General features: G+C 46.9%; 1 protein-coding gene across 1 annotated transcript in view; it reads right to left on the reverse strand.

Moving 5' to 3' along the window:
* Positions 1-15,501, reverse strand: part of ADAMTS16 (ADAM metallopeptidase with thrombospondin type 1 motif 16) — a 148,689-nt gene that overhangs the window by 101,167 nt on the left and 32,021 nt on the right. Inside the window, exons 4-8 of the mRNA XM_077879512.1 lie at positions 11,539-11,797; positions 8,349-8,548; positions 6,952-7,035; positions 4,427-4,586; positions 2,691-2,796 (exon numbers count right to left, since the gene is read on the reverse strand). Coding sequence (XP_077735638.1) covers positions 2,691-2,796; positions 4,427-4,586; positions 6,952-7,035; positions 8,349-8,548; positions 11,539-11,797 — 809 coding nt within the window. The remainder of the gene's footprint in view (positions 1-2,690; positions 2,797-4,426; positions 4,587-6,951; positions 7,036-8,348; positions 8,549-11,538; positions 11,798-15,501) is intronic.

Below are 15,501 nucleotides of genomic sequence, written 5' to 3' on the forward strand. Positions count from 1 at the left end.
TACAACTCTTCTGCAAGAAGTGATACTTATTAAATAAATGAACTGGATAGGTGTGTTCATTTTCAATTCAATGCAACAAAAACCCATGGGGTTAGATCACTGAGTCTTGCATGTTTCTCCCATTTGATATAGTTGTCATGGCAAATGACTCCGTTCATCCATCTACTCTTCCCTGACTCACTCTGTCTGTTCCATTCATTCACATTTGCTGAACACTTGGCATAGTCTACCCGCCAGACTGGTGGAGCAGAGACAGGAGTGTCCCCAGTGGTATCCCTGGCTTGAGCTGCATGTGAAATCGCTCTGCAAATCTCACAAAAAGTGTTCCACGAACAGCAGGTGATACTATTAGTACTGCCGTTATTACTAGTAGTACTATTGTCACTCATTTCGCCATTTGGCACATGCAACTCATTTGCACATCTCCTACAAGAACTTCCTATTTCCTCAATATGATTGGAAGTGACTTCATTGGCGAAATGAAATGGTCAGAGTTCCCAGTTCCTGTCTCTTGCATCCTGTCTTCTAAATGTCAGGTGAGCTCAAGAAGGACCTGATAATTTTCTGGACATTAAGTCTAGAGGAGAGGGGGTGGGGGAACTCCCCTTCATCCAAACTACAGCCCATTTCCTTGCTCCCACCCATCATCCCACTTGCAATAAAAACACTTTCATCTTGAGGTGCCTCGGTGGCTCAGTGGTTGAGCATCTGCCTTTGGCTCAGGTCATGGTCTTGGGATCGAGTCCAGCATTGGGCTCCCCGCAGGGAGCCTGCTTGTCCCTCTGCCGGTGTCTCTACTTCTCTCTCTGTGTCTCTCATGAATAAATAAATAAAATATTTTTAAAAACCCAAAAAACAAAATACACATTTATCTTGTTTGGAAGAAAGAGTTTCTCCATCTAGATCCAGTCCTGGTGATGAAAAGGAATATTAATTGACTGCTTTGAAAAAAATAAAAAAAAGACACTGATTCTTGCTGACACTGAAGACCAGTCTCCGATGGATTCAGTTTAACTTTGGTTAGACCTGCCACCTGCAGCTGTGTGCATGGCCAGTCCTGCGCTTCATCTGCTCCCTTAATACTGAGCGGCTCAGCCTTTGTGACTTAAACATTTCTTACCTGGATTGTTTAATTAGATTCAGGTATGGTTCAGGGGACAGCAGGAGCCTCGTGTCGTTAACTTAATGAGAGTTTTTGAAGTTTTAACTCTAGCAGCCTATTAGAAATACAATTATGATTTAACTGGAAGCTTCATAAAGTGTAGGGGAAATTTTCTAGGCACTGAAAAAGTCAATCATTACCTCTAATGATGAAAGGATCAGAAGCAGAGTATAAGCTTCATTTTCAGGTCATCAGTTCACACAGTCAAGGCCTACTACAGGCAGGTGCGCATATATGCACAGAAGCACACAGACATGTGTGCGTGTACCCACAGATGTTGTGAACAGGTACAGAGAACAGGCATAGCCTCAGTCCATTTATACCCGGGGATGGAGAGGTCGGTTCTGCAAAAACTGAATCATGAACACTGCCTTTTGCAGATTTTGTGATTTGTAAGTAAAATCAGGGTGAAAGTAAAAAGCAAAAAAGCCTGGTTGTGCATTTTCTGGAAGAAACTTCAAGCAGAACTGCAGTGTAGCAGGAAGACACCTGCGCTCCCACTGCTGGAGCTCACGCTGATTACACAAGTACAGGAAATAGCAGGTGAGCCTCTGGAAGGCAAAAGCTCTAACAGAGATGCCTTGACCCAAGGCAGCTTATAGAATGATTGGCCCAGGAAATCTCATTTAAGAATGATAGTTCCTGTAAGTAATTGACAGAAAGTTTTAATTCTATAGAAACGAATGTAAAATTTGCATGTTAAAGATGCCACCAATGACAGGCCACCTGTCGCTGAGCCCTGCCAGTCCAGCGCTGACATCAACCTGTGCCAAATCCAGGCCCAGTGCACCCTGACTTCCTCCATTTCGAAACTGACCATGCTGGGCATATGGAAATTTGGGCAGCAGACCAGTTCCTACCAGGCCCAGCCTCTCGTCTAACCTGCATTCCCCAAACTCTGCTTGGCACATCGGTCAAAAAATATGTGCCTAGAAATTATATGCAAAACTCCAGGGTAACTGTTGACAACAGGAGGCCTCCTTGTCACTGTCGTCCCCCATAGGAACTAACCATGGAATGAGGTCAGCACACAGGACCAAAGTGCAAAACAGGACAAAAGAGCAGAGGCTGAGACAACTGAGTGCAATTGTACACGCATGTGTGAGCCGGGAAGTGAAGGGAGAGCAGAGGGCAGAGAGTGTAAATGTGGGAATCTCCATGGCTTTAGACTATGCATGGTTGGGCACTAAAATAAAAACATAAGAAGGGGAGCCCTGGGTGGCTCAGTTGGTTAAGTATCTGATTCCTGACCTCAGCTCAGGTCTTGATCTCATGGTTGTGAGTTCAATCCCCATGTTGGGCTCTATAATGGGCATGTAGCCTGTTTTAAAAAAAAATAAAAATCAACCAACCAAACAAACAAAAACATAAGAAGTACTTAAAGGATCCATGTCCTACTTGTTGGTGACATTCTCCTTGGATAAATGGGATGCCTCTTACAGACTTGACCTAATAAATCAGTATTTCTATGGCAATCATCCAGTAGGGAAAGCACCCCAGAATCCACCCTCCCATGGAGTGCACTCACTTGTGTCCAGACTCGTGGGCAATGGTGAAGGCCAGTCCAAGACCTGTATCTTCATTAATCGTGCAGCTGCGATATTTACTACACATTCCACTTATGGGCGCAAATCCTACAGGGCACAGAGACCAAAAGAATATACAGCAGTGTTGTTGCAATAAAATGAAGATGGTGTATTATATATGCCTGTTTATCCTCCATCCTTTAGAGAGGTGTGTTTCTTAGCTTCACCTAGTGAAATCTGAATGGAAACTATCAGACAAGCACATAAAGGGCTCTTTGCAACATGAGTGAAGGGGATCTGCTCTCCACATGGAAAAAAAATCATGGCTCTATATGGTGCTCACGTCACAGGCTATAATTGGAGCAAAGCAAAAGAAGGGGATTCACTGTAGATGGAGGAGAATTTCTGCCTTTTTAAATAAATATCTGTGGGGATGCCAGGGTGGCTCAGTGGTTGAGCGTCTGCCTTTGGCTCAGGGTGTGATCCCAGAGTCCTGGGATCGAGTCCCATATCAAGTTCCCCACAGGGGGCCTGCTTTTCCTTCTGCCTGCATTTCTGCCTCTCTCTATCTTTCTCTCGTGAATAAATACATAAAATCTTAAAAAAAAATCTGTGTTCTCAAAAGTCTGAATAAGAAAGTACCATAGAAAATGAGTGCATCAGGAGGTCCCCAAGACCAGCCCAGGTCCAAAGACTCGCCAGGGGGTTTCACAGGACTCGGCCTTTGTCATACTCACAGGTATAGTTTCATACAGATACCAAACGATGCAGAAGAACAAAATTAGCAAAGGGAAGGAGTGCATGGGAAAAGGTCTAGAGGAAACCATGCAAGAGTTTCCAGAGCGTCTCCCAGTGGATCCACACAGGATGCACCCAATTCCCCCAGAACCACGAGGCAGGCTCATTAGAGACCCAGGACCCAAGGATTTTATCCAGGGCTGATCACACAGCAGCCCTGCCTGGCCTGCACCCAAACTCCAGACTCCCAGAAGGAAGGCAGACGCTCTGTGTAAACTCCATTATCTGTGCAAGCGAGTGGTGTAGGCACAGTGAGCCAGCTCTTCAAGCAAGGTGCTGGGAAGCACCCCAGAGTCCTGGTTCTCAGAGGCAGGCCAGGGCTCGCCTTGTAAGCAGGTCTTTCCAGGAACAAGCAGTCACAATTAACCTCTGTTCAGCCGAGCTCTTTCTGTGTAACATCCCAGAAAGAAATGTAGGGTTAGAAAAAACATCCAGGAGAACCCTGGTCAATGGCACATTGTGCTTTACACTCTTTGGGAAAATATCAAAGTACTACCTCCAACACATACCCAGCCTCATAAACAGGTTAAAAAAATTGTTAAGATTGCAGCATTCAGCAAATGCTGCTGTCTAGCAAAGGGAAATCGGGAATGTAATATTGCTACATCTCTACAAACATTCATAAATGTTTCTGCCACAGAATGGGACACCCTTGAATCCCTTCACCCTGTTCTCACAAATGGGAGATGAAAAGAGAGAAACAGTTTCTTAAAGGAATTCTTGAATCTCCGAGGGACTTTTCCTTGTGAAGTAATCACTTTGGGGGAGTAAATGCACACACTTATGCTTGGCGTGAAGTGCACACAGGGAAGCACATCTGTTCTGACAGCTGGATTCGGCAGCAGGTACCGCTGTGGATTGGCTACAGGGGGCGAACCCTCAACATCCCAGGCCCCTGAGAGTGCACAGTGCTCCTCAAAACTCTGAGGGAGGGTCTTACCCAAGGTGTCACAGGGCTCATTCTTCCAGGAACATATGTCCAGACCTGTCAGCAAGATGGCGTGGTCATGGCGGGTGCCGTCTTTGCCCATCAATCCCGACTGCCACTGGCAGAAGCTGCTTAACGTGTGGTCTGCGTGATGGCTTATCACGAGCCCCGGCTGCCAAGACAGACCAAGACCCCCACGACAACAGAGGGAAAACACATCACAAGGCAGCTGTTACTCCACTACTGTCATCAACTCAGATTTCAACTACATAGTGGATCTGGTCTATAAGGTAATATACCCATTTCATGGATTAAAATCCAAAGGAGGGTGTCTTATAAAAAAAAAACAGTACAGATTCAATGTAGACACTTCTGTTGTTTCTGTAGTTCTGTACAAATACAGCTGGTATGTATTTGGCTGACCCTGAATGTATTTTCAGTGCCCCAAGATGACAGCTGTGCATGAAAAGCCTGCATCAAAATCTTTGCGAAAGATTTGTAGACTTGGGATCCCTGGGTGGCGCAGCGGTTTAGCGCCTGCCTTTGGCCCAGGGCGCGATCCTGGAGACCCGGGATCGAATCCCACGTCAGGCTCCCGGTGCATGGAGCCTGCTTCTCCCTCTGCCTGTGTCTCTGCCTCTCCTTCTGCCTGTGTCTCTGCCTCTCTCTCTCTCTGTGTGACTATCATAAAAATAAATAAAAATTAAAAAAAAAAGATTTGTAGACTTATATAAAGCAACAGAGTCATTTATATGTGACTTCGCAGGTGCATAAAAACACCTAGACTGCTGATTTCATAACCAAGCTGGGCAAGTGGGATTTCTATCTCTTAGGGTTTGTTATGACAGTGTTAAATGAAGTTGCTTTCCTACAAAAGCAACATGCTTATGGGAAGGGGCAGGTCAATCGGTAAAGGTCTACTTCTAGAAAACAGACTCGAGCCAGAAGGAACTGATGCAGGGTACGTTCCACCATATGCATATACACCAAGTTCTAACAGAGCAGCATGGAAACGTCAGAGTGAAAGGCCCCTATGGGGAATGCGGAATGGAGATGTTAGGGGGTAGGGGGTAGCAGGAACACCCACTAGACAGCGGGGAGTTATGTGGATTTTGCTGCTAGCTTTGCCTGTGGCTTGGTCAGAGAGAGCCAGGCCAACCAGCTCGATCCAGGACAGCCTGAGCAAGGCATTCATGACTAAAGGTTGGGTTGAAATTTGTGCTTCTCGCTCACTGAATGTGTTTTCTCCTTTTGGTGCTTATTTTGTCTTTCCCGAGAGTCAAATGCACGTAAGTGAAAGGCCGTGCATCACCACTGGGACATGCCTCACATTCTTCAGCAGGTGATTTCCAGGAACACTGCATTAATCAAAGTTAACACAGGTGTACGATCAAAAGATAACCTCGCTTATTCTCTGCAGCTTGGAAGGATTCCAAGGTGAAAACAATTTAATACAAGGAATAATTAACCTGTCACCTGAGACGCCCTGCCAGTTCATCACCCCCCGCCCAGACACTCGCTCACACCAAGACAATGAAGTTGTATCTTTCTGACCGTCAGGCTAGAAATGGGCTTGTGCCCATGCAGGCCCCCACTCTGCCCAGAAAAAGAGCAACACGGCAGCCGCTCACCATCCGGAGGCATCTTAGATCTTATGGATGATCTTAGGTTTCATCTAAAAAAAAATTTTGTTTTATAAACCAGAGAACTATGGCTAACAGGGGACCCTGCTAGGATGTCAGCAAGGGTGGACTGGCCGCTGGGCTCGATCATCCCATGAGGAGCCAGTGATCAGCTCGGGGCTGAGCAGAAGAGAGAGTTCTGGATGGTTGAGGTGCCACCAAACGTTCCTATATGACCTCACTGTGAACCACAGTGCATGCCCGTGCATTTACACAGGGACACTGGAACGAGGCAAAGGAGATGCTTTTACAAACCATGGAGATCAAGAGCCAGCATAATTAGGTATTTGGATTCAACAAGAGAAATGCACTTGACATTTCAGTCTCTGTGAAAACACAATCCTGTGACTGAAGGTGGTAGGGGCTTATGCGGTCAGTCTCAGGAGTTACAGAGGAGGTGTACAGGTGACAGAGGACACAATGCCCCACAGTACAATTTCACTGCTGGCCAGAGGGTAGTTTTAGTGTTCTAGCAAAAAGCAGAAAGGGCTCAGTTCCACCTGGCAGCCCAAAAGCTCATGGTGGGGAGACAGTGGAAGACATGCTTTGCACTTTCTCTTCCCAATGTGGTTCCCATCCCCACACCGAAGGCAGCTCTTCTGTTCTGTGCTTTCACAGGCCTCCTAAGAGGGTCTTCCTTACTACCTCAGCACACGTGCAAAATCCAAATAATCGTGAACAGAACTGATAAAAAGCTCAATGCATCAGACACAAAATACTAAACACTTTAAGTTGCCAAGGGAGGGAAAGTCAAGAGTCCACAGAAGGATCACATCAAGGAAAATAAAGCCTCATGTTGCATTATTTATTTTTCTGGGAGAAAAGTAGCTGGTGGTTTCAGAGACAGATTATTACCTGTTCTTCCTCTAGAAGAATCAGACCTACAATTGCAATGTTGATGTTTCCTCCTATCGTTCCGTCTTTGAACAAAGCAGACACCTGAAAAAGACAGGCAGTCCCTGTCAGTCCCCACACGTGGTGTCATTCCCTCTGTCCCCTGGGTCCTGCCAGTGATGGCGGGTGCCCGTGCTCTTGTGACACAGCCGTGTTAACTTTCTCATACTGCTGAACAGACAGGTATAGAAATACCTAGCAATCAGGGAGACCAAGTATTGCATCCTCATCGTTGGTGCCCCTGAATACCAAGCTGAAGTTTGGGGATGTGAGTTCTACCCCTTAGGAAACACCCCTGAAGCCTCTGAGTTGACAAGAGGTCTCATTTGAATATAACAGAATGTTACCCATAGTGATGACTTCACGGGCAAGCACTCTCCACACACTCTGGCAGCGGGACTTTAGGGAAGCTCCCAAGAGAAACACTCAGGAAAAAACCCAGACGATCCAAGAAAGTGAAGGAAAAATGTGTGGAAAGAAGATGACCAAAGAAAGGTGCCCACGATGCTATGGCAGCAGATGTTGGTGGCTAACTGAAGTGGCACCTGGAGTGATGAGAGAGGGCCCCTCTGGTGCAGAATACTGGGAAAGCTTGACAAAATACAAGCGACATTGGCACAAACCAGAGCCCCTATGTCCTCACCCCCTGGACGCCCAGCGGCAAGCACCTCTATGGCACCAGCCCATCAGCCCCCTGGGAGCTCACGTGGGGCGGGCTACCAGACATGATGCCATCAATAATACCCACGTTCAGGGGTCCTGGGGCGGAACGAAAAGTATGTCTTCAAAATATCGTCATCCCAACTATTTTTTAAGACACACTTAGGTGACCCAGGATCTTGTCCTCCCCTATCTCCATGTCACTTAGTGGGGCTTAGATGCTTCTCATCACTCCTCATCATCACAGCAGCTGCCAATCTGGGACTCAGGACATGTTGCCCAAGATGGCAGCCTACAGGGTTGTATGCTTCTCTGACATTATGGGTCAAATAATGGATATTCATTATTTAAACATTAATGGTCCTAAAGAGATGGGTACTTTTGTACAGCCACCTAAAATCACACATAATGATGGCAAGCAGATTTACTACACTACATCGTCGCAGCATCCTCTTGCAGGTTTCTGGTAGATGAAGACAGTGATCCACCCAAACCATGCCCCCAGCTCACAGAAAGGGTCAGACTGTTCACCCTCCAAGGGGTATTCTCTGGAGTTCTGAACACGGCTCTTTTGAATGGAACACAGTAAGAGTGACCGAGTCATCATGGATAAAACATTTCTTGCATATGAAACATCAATGCACACACCCCATTAGGGGGAATTACACACGTGGCTTCAACAGCAAGGACTTTCCTACCATGTTGAGTATGGTCAGCACGTAGGTGGTGATATTTTCGTGGCCGTGGTTCTGCATCATCTTTCTATCCACCACCACCAACGTCTCCACGTTGAGCTCTTCATTCCTATGGGACTTGAGAAGAGAGCGCTTACGCCGAAGACAAGATGCATATTCGTCAGGCAGGACGAAGAGATCCTCCTTGGGAGGCTTGGGCATGTCTACGGAGGGGATGTTCGAGAACAAACGAAAGCAAAAGTCGTCACTCAAAACCAGCGCTGGATTGTGACATTCGAACTGGAGATTCAAAATGAGCTTTCATATAACCCTCAACCTTTGTGATATGAAACTTGTATTAAAGTGGAGCTTTAAATGTAAATAAAGCTCATAAAACCTAGATGTCGTGGAACCCAACACTGTAACTACCTCTGTGTAAGTTTGTCTTGATTTAAAAGCAAAGAGGAGGACCCCTTAGCTCTCATGTTCCAGCCTCAGACGCACAATGTTCAAAGACATTGGGGTAAGGACTCGTGAGCAGGCCTCTGCAGAACGCTTTCTGACAACGCGGTGGAACCAAGTTACAGACCACAGCGCTACCTTGAATCATTTTCTTATTTGATCAATATTGATGGCCTGATTCTTTTTAAAGCTGATTCCCACTTCAGGATGCCTAACTGGTTTGTCTATCATGTTTCAAATGGGTTACGACCATGTGGCGCAGATCCGCTTCCGGGCAGAGCTGAATTTCTTAGAAAGCACCATATTTATCTCAATTTAGTTGCAAGACAAAATATACTCTGTCCTCTTGGAGTCATTTAAAAATAGTTTTGGCATGTATAATCAGTAAGTTAACACTATGTTAAAGACAATTAGGTTTATTGAATGCCTCTGAAAATCTTTTCATGTGAATGGATGCTTCAAATTACCCAAAGATTCAGGTGACACTAATTCAAAGTTACGTCGACTCTATTCATGGACTGTGCTGCCAAAAGATGCTGTTTTGTTTGACTGGTACCCAGGTCCAGTGCATTTTTGTTTGCTAAAATACTCTCTAACCTAAATGAACCCAGTGGAGGCTAATAACAACTCTGGAAAAGTTATTAAAGCACTCGTTGAGCACCACTGACCTTGCTGTAATTGCAGAGACACAACTCCACCCTAAGAGCTGTGTCTACACCAGCTCTGTGTGATGGGGCCACCAAGGCACAGGGAAAGAACATTAACTTGCTCACAGTCCTTCCCTAGGGGAAAGTGTCAGAAATGGGTGTCCAAACTGGCAGCAGGATCCTGGAGTCTTGGGTTTAGCTTCACCACTGATTTTAAGCAAATCAATCTGCCTTTGAGTGCCTATTCCCACAGGAGTCTAACCTAAAAATGGCCATTTTCTGAGCCACAGACTTCAAAAGGAAGAATCTCTGTAAGTGTGAACTGCACTAGGCTGGGATTCTTTAGAGATGTCAAAAGCCCCATCAACAACATGGAAATGTCCATGCACAGGTAGCGGAGGTCTCAGGAACGACATGCTTCAGCCTGGAAGTCTGTACACCACTCTGGCCAGTCACGTGCCCAGCAGGGAAGGGACAGAAATACCTGGCGAACCAAACCACACCATATGGGTCCCTAATGTTTTCCAAGAGGCACTTGGTGACACTTTCCTTCTCTAGTCGGATTAAGAAAACAAGAGCAACTTTTTGTTTCCATTTTCCAAAAACAAAACTTCTTGCACAGCTTTTTTTCAAACAACTGTGCCACATCAAACAAACAGAACCCATTACTGAGGTTCTGAAAAGCCTCTGAAGGCAAACTACACCTCCACACGCATGCACGTGTGCACACAGGGACAGCCACGGCCACCGAGATGAGCCCACCAGCCTGGCACACAGTGTGCCTTTGCTGTTGCTGGCCTGCAGGCCTTGGATCACCTCCAGGTAAGAAGGAAAGGGCCACATCGGTCTGAGCAAAGCCAGCACTGCTGGATTTCCTCTCAGCCCACAACAGCTTTGGTTTGGGACCTTGGCAAAGTGGTAAGGACAGCCCTGCCAGGAGCCAGGTGCTCAGGCGGCGTTTTGTCCCTGACCCGGGGTCTGTCCTGCACTGAGCCCTGCCAGCCCAGACTCTGGCCGTGACCCTTACCATGCCTGAGTCCTGCCTCGTGCTCCTGACCCTGCCTGGCCCTGTCCTCAGCCCCCTTCCTCTCTGCTGTTCTGTGTCCAGGCAGCCGCAGGCAGCCCCAGGCAGCTGATGCTGACATGTACGCCCTGTTCCCATACCTGGTTCACCTCTGTCTTCCCTGACTTTCTTGACTCCTGTTCACCTCCTTTTGCTCCCAGCTCCTTTCTTTCTGCCACTGACTGAGCCCCAACTTAATCGATGTGGGTTTGAGTCTCTCAAGTGAACGTAGCACAGGGCTCTTCTGTACAGGACAGGCCGAGTTCAGGTGACACACCGGTGCGGAGGGTTCAGTGTATCTGTGTTCTGCTGCGAGTACCGAGGGGCCACAGGCCATCACTCTATTCCCCCTGCACCAGGACCACCTCTATTTCAGGCTGCTGCATAAGCAGCTGACGAAACCAGCAGAAAGAGAAGGGCTGGGACAAGATGGGCTCACTGGGGGCAAGTTTAATAAATAAAGTGGTGCTGGAGGGGAAGCTGAGGGAAGTGAGAGGAATCCAGTGAACACCGAACTCCCACTCCTGAACCACACACATATGAACATCGCATCACCTCCTGAGTGTTCACTGCACAACAAAGGGCCTCCTCCACAAAGCGCCGGTGATAAATTGTGGGTAAATGAGGTCATGCCTAGCCTGTCCTTTTGATGTAGTGGAGTAGAGCATATAAATATGTATGGAGATAAATTATCTGGCAGAAAACTATGCGGACTTTAATAAATCTCGACCCCCCAAACAACAGAATTACTGAGTAGACATGCCAGGCTTCTCTAGAAGACAGCCAGTGGATTCTGCTGTATGTCATTTCATCTGCCCCGGGAACGGTTCTTTTAAACTAAAATCCTACCACCATCTGTCCGTCTACCATGAGAGGGGACATAGCGAACACACGGATGATGGAATCATCACTTAAGCTGAGCAAGGACGGCCCGTTAATCCCACTGCCTGGGCCGACTACTCCGAAGGAAACCTAAAACATCCCATCGGCTTACATAAACGTCCGAATGGTTAAATGCACAAAAAGAAGCGCCCTTACATACATTTCTTGCGTCTTCCACAGAAATGCTGCTTTTGTGGCTGCTGGAGGCTCAAGCCGCTGCGCAGAGGCTGATTCCCCAGCTCCCGATCCCTCCGGGTCAGGACCGCCTGGGGAGCCCCTGGAGCCTGCACTTCTGTGGATCTCTTGTATAGTATGTGGGAGGGGGGTCCAGCCCCAGCGGAGTCCTGCAGGCTTCCCACTAGGTGGGGGGGAAGCGGCTTTAGGAAGTAATCTGCTTCTTGGGTTCTTATCATGCCCGACTGGAAAAGAGAGGAAGAGAGAAAGAGGGTTACCCCCTTTGCCCTGAGAACGACCACCCCCAGCACCACCTCCTCAGCACTCCGGGGGTGCCCTCTTGCCTCCAGCACCTGGGCTAAGGATGAGGCCCGGAAAGACCCGGGGCAGAGCCTTCCCATCTGCATCCTCCCAGGAAGGTCCGGGTGCAGGTGTGCCACGTGTTCCACCACGTGCCACCAGGTTCCCACGGGGCTCTCCGTACAGAGCTCATGTGCACAGACTCAGATGCTGGTGTGGGTGCAGGGCAGGCCCCACATGGGAAGGGAAAATCTAAATCCCACCAGAGTCATTTGCACAACTCCTTTCAAACTTGAATATAATGCTACCCTTGACATAAAAGTGTAACTTAAGATTAATCCAGAAAGAAGCACAAGAGAATTTCCTTAGGGTATCAGGAAGGTCTTTCTGAGCAAGGTATCGTGGCAATAGGGGAAAACTAACTCATAAAAACACCAAAAACGTCTGCTGAGCAAATGTAGCATAAAGAATACTAAAAAAGGGGCGCTTAGGTGGCTCAGTGGTTGAGCGTCTGCCTTTGGCTCAGGTCATGATCCTGGGGTCCTGGGATCGAGTCCCACATCAGGGATCCCCGCAGGGAGCCTGCTTCTCCCTCTGCCTGTGTCTTTGCCTCTCTCTGTGTTTCTCATGAATAAACAAATTTTTTTTTAAAAAAGAAGAATACTAAAAAAAATCTTAAAGGAGGCAAAATTGAAGGACTGCTTTTTACCTTCTAGAGCGACCAATATATTCAAAGCCTGATTATAACCAGTGTTGGAGAAGCCAGGGCAGCGTGAGGTTCTGGAGCAGCGCACCCTAGGGCAGAACTAGGAAGCGGCTGCCATGGCCTCCTGCCACATCCCCGACTCTGGAAGTGTGCTGTCAGTTCTAAGGATTCAGCCTTTTGGGATTCTTACCAAGTGCTTCTTGTAGGCACTTCTCCCACACTGATCTATGCGTGTAACTGTACACTGCAGCATTGTGCACAACAGCATAAATGTACAAGCAAAACAAAAAATAACAAGAATAAATCATCAAAATGTTTACCGATTAATTCAGGGTAATGTTTTTAAAGTATAGTTATATGTTTGAAGAGGACATAACATTAAATAAGACTAGGTAATTATGTGATGTTGATAATCATAATCAAATCTCTTGTCTCAAGTTCCTGTGACTATGGCTGACATCTTCCATATAAAACCTTGTTGAAATCATGACTGCAGTTCTGTGAGGTGGCCATCCTATGACCCTCCTGTCAAAGATGAGGAAATAGAGAAGGAAAGTGACTCACTTCTGTTTCTAAGGTAACCTGGCTGGACAGTAGGGTGTAAGGATTCCCACAAAATCAGAACTGGCTCAGGAACTGCACATTGACGATTTATACTATAAGGGATTCCAAGTGGGATTAATTTTCAAAGTGTATAATAGACAGTGTGATCCCAACTCTTTCCATTTTAAAAAAGCATGCTCTGCACTTAGAGAACTTTCCTGGGGGAGCAAGAGCAATCGCCGATGTAGGTGGGCAGTGGTCTTCGGGGCAAGGCCGTGAGAGGGAGCTGCTTGCAACTTCGAATCTTTCTGTGCCATCCAAGTGTTTAGAATCTGTACATATTCTCACAAAAATAATGTCAACGGCATTGCTGGATTATGGGATTATGGACAATTTTTAAATACTCTTTGTAAATGTTACTCTATAATAGCTGTAATTTGTGAATATAATTAGTTGCTCCTGCACAACTGTCCAGCGGTCACTTAGAAGTCTCTGGTACTAAGCTGCCAGTGTTACAATCATGTTGATTTTCCCCAAAGTTACCTTGATAATTTACTACCCTGAGTGAGACACTAGTTACTCACAGAGGCTGAACAGGTGCATGTGCACCTGTTCATAGTAGGCCTCTGATTTAGGAGGCTGAGTCTGACTTCCACTGCGGAGCACCCTCCCCACCAAATGAGCTTCCACGTTGGGCTGGGCCGTCCTGTGTGAGCCTGGATATCTGCACGTGGTGGGATGACAGGCGTGAGGAAGCACTCCTTAGATCTTCTTAGATCTCGGTAAAGGGACAAACACAATGCTCAGGAACAGCAGGGTTGGGGGTGGGAGAGAAAATGTTTATTGGACACTGAGAGATTGAGCCCTGGCCCTGGAGTTCCTGCTGGCAGGGCAGGGTGGGGGTGTAACCGTGGTCAGTTATCAAGGAAGCCATCAGCACCATGGGGGGTGGCCCTCCTGGGGCCCGAGAACCCCCTGGCAGTAGAAAGGGAGAACACTTGGAATTTTTGGCCCACCCCACTGAGTGGGAGGAGGCGCCTCTCAGGCAGTGCTCTCCGTGAATAACCTGGGAATCTGTGTGTCCCCTAGAAACTCTAGCAGTGAAGCTCCCATGCGACTACTTGGGAACCTTAAAGTTCACAGTCCTATCAGGGAGGATACTAGCGTGGAAGGGCACGGCAGCTGCGGCAGCAGAGTTTCATCCTTCTGCACTTCAACTAATGCAGTAGTTTAGATGCAATGGAGTTGCAGTAATGCAGTCATGGCCGTGCTCACCCTTCGTACAATAACACCACCCAAGGACGCTTTCTACACTTTTGAAGGTAACCAGTTCAAGTATTAACTTAAAAAAAAAAAGACTTCATTTTTCACCTTAAAAAAAAAAAACAAAAAACCTTTTCTGATCTGGAAACTACTCCATGCATTTCTTATCACCCCTTGGAAGACCATCTGAGGTGTCATTCGGCATGTCTCACTGGAGCCCCAGCGGACTCAGAGAGCAGCCGGCTGAGTCCGGCGCCCCAGAGCGCACCATCCAACTCCAGTGGTGCTTCCTGTGTGACTTTCGGTGGTTTACTCAGCCTCTCTGTGTTGTGTTACCCTCTAGGAAGTGGAGATAAGGCTCACTGGCTGTCATGAGTTTGTAGGACTTAACAATGAAAGTAGTTTAAATGCATGATCCACAGAAAACATGCAGAAAAGATCTGCTGAGTGAATGAAGCGAAGAGTGTAAAATATCATACTTCACCTCTGATGATCTCTGATTCTTTTCTGATAATTCTGGGGATTTTCACCGTAACAGCATGAGATTTCCCCTGACGTGTGAGAGCTGGTTCACCCCAACTCCACCATCATAACCTCAAACACCTCCCTGCTTCTGGCCTGCTGTCTTGTTTTTATTCTTTCTGGCTTTTGCATCTAAAAAACTTGTGACCTTTGACAGCTGTTCAGTCCCAAAAGTGACTCCTGCTCTGCCCCCCGCAGGTCGAGGCTCTGTTGTGGGTGCCTGAGGCTGAGAGGACCAGATCCTCGGGCAAGAAGGACTTCGTGTAGCTCGAGGATTTCCTAATTTTCATGAACAAAGTAGTCAATCCCCAATTTAATTAAATACAGAGACTATAACAACTGATTAAGCCTGATGTTCTGATTTCCTTATAATCAACAGATATTGAAAAAACACAGAGAAAGTAACTGTTATCTTGCTGTATCATTAGTTTGCAAGCTTACTTAAAAGGTTAGATAAATCACTGAAGATTAATGTTGTCTGCTTATTAAAGCTGTTCTTTATTGAACCAAGAATATTTATCTGGACACTCATCAAATGACCAGTGCACACCTGCCCACAGTAACCACTGCGATGTCAGCTGGGTGGATTATTAACCAGGCTTTCAGAAAAAAAGG

Source organism: Canis aureus, chromosome 31 (assembly GCF_053574225.1).
Source record: "Canis aureus isolate CA01 chromosome 31, VMU_Caureus_v.1.0, whole genome shotgun sequence".
NCBI classification, from domain to species: Eukaryota; Metazoa; Chordata; class Mammalia; order Carnivora; family Canidae; genus Canis; species Canis aureus.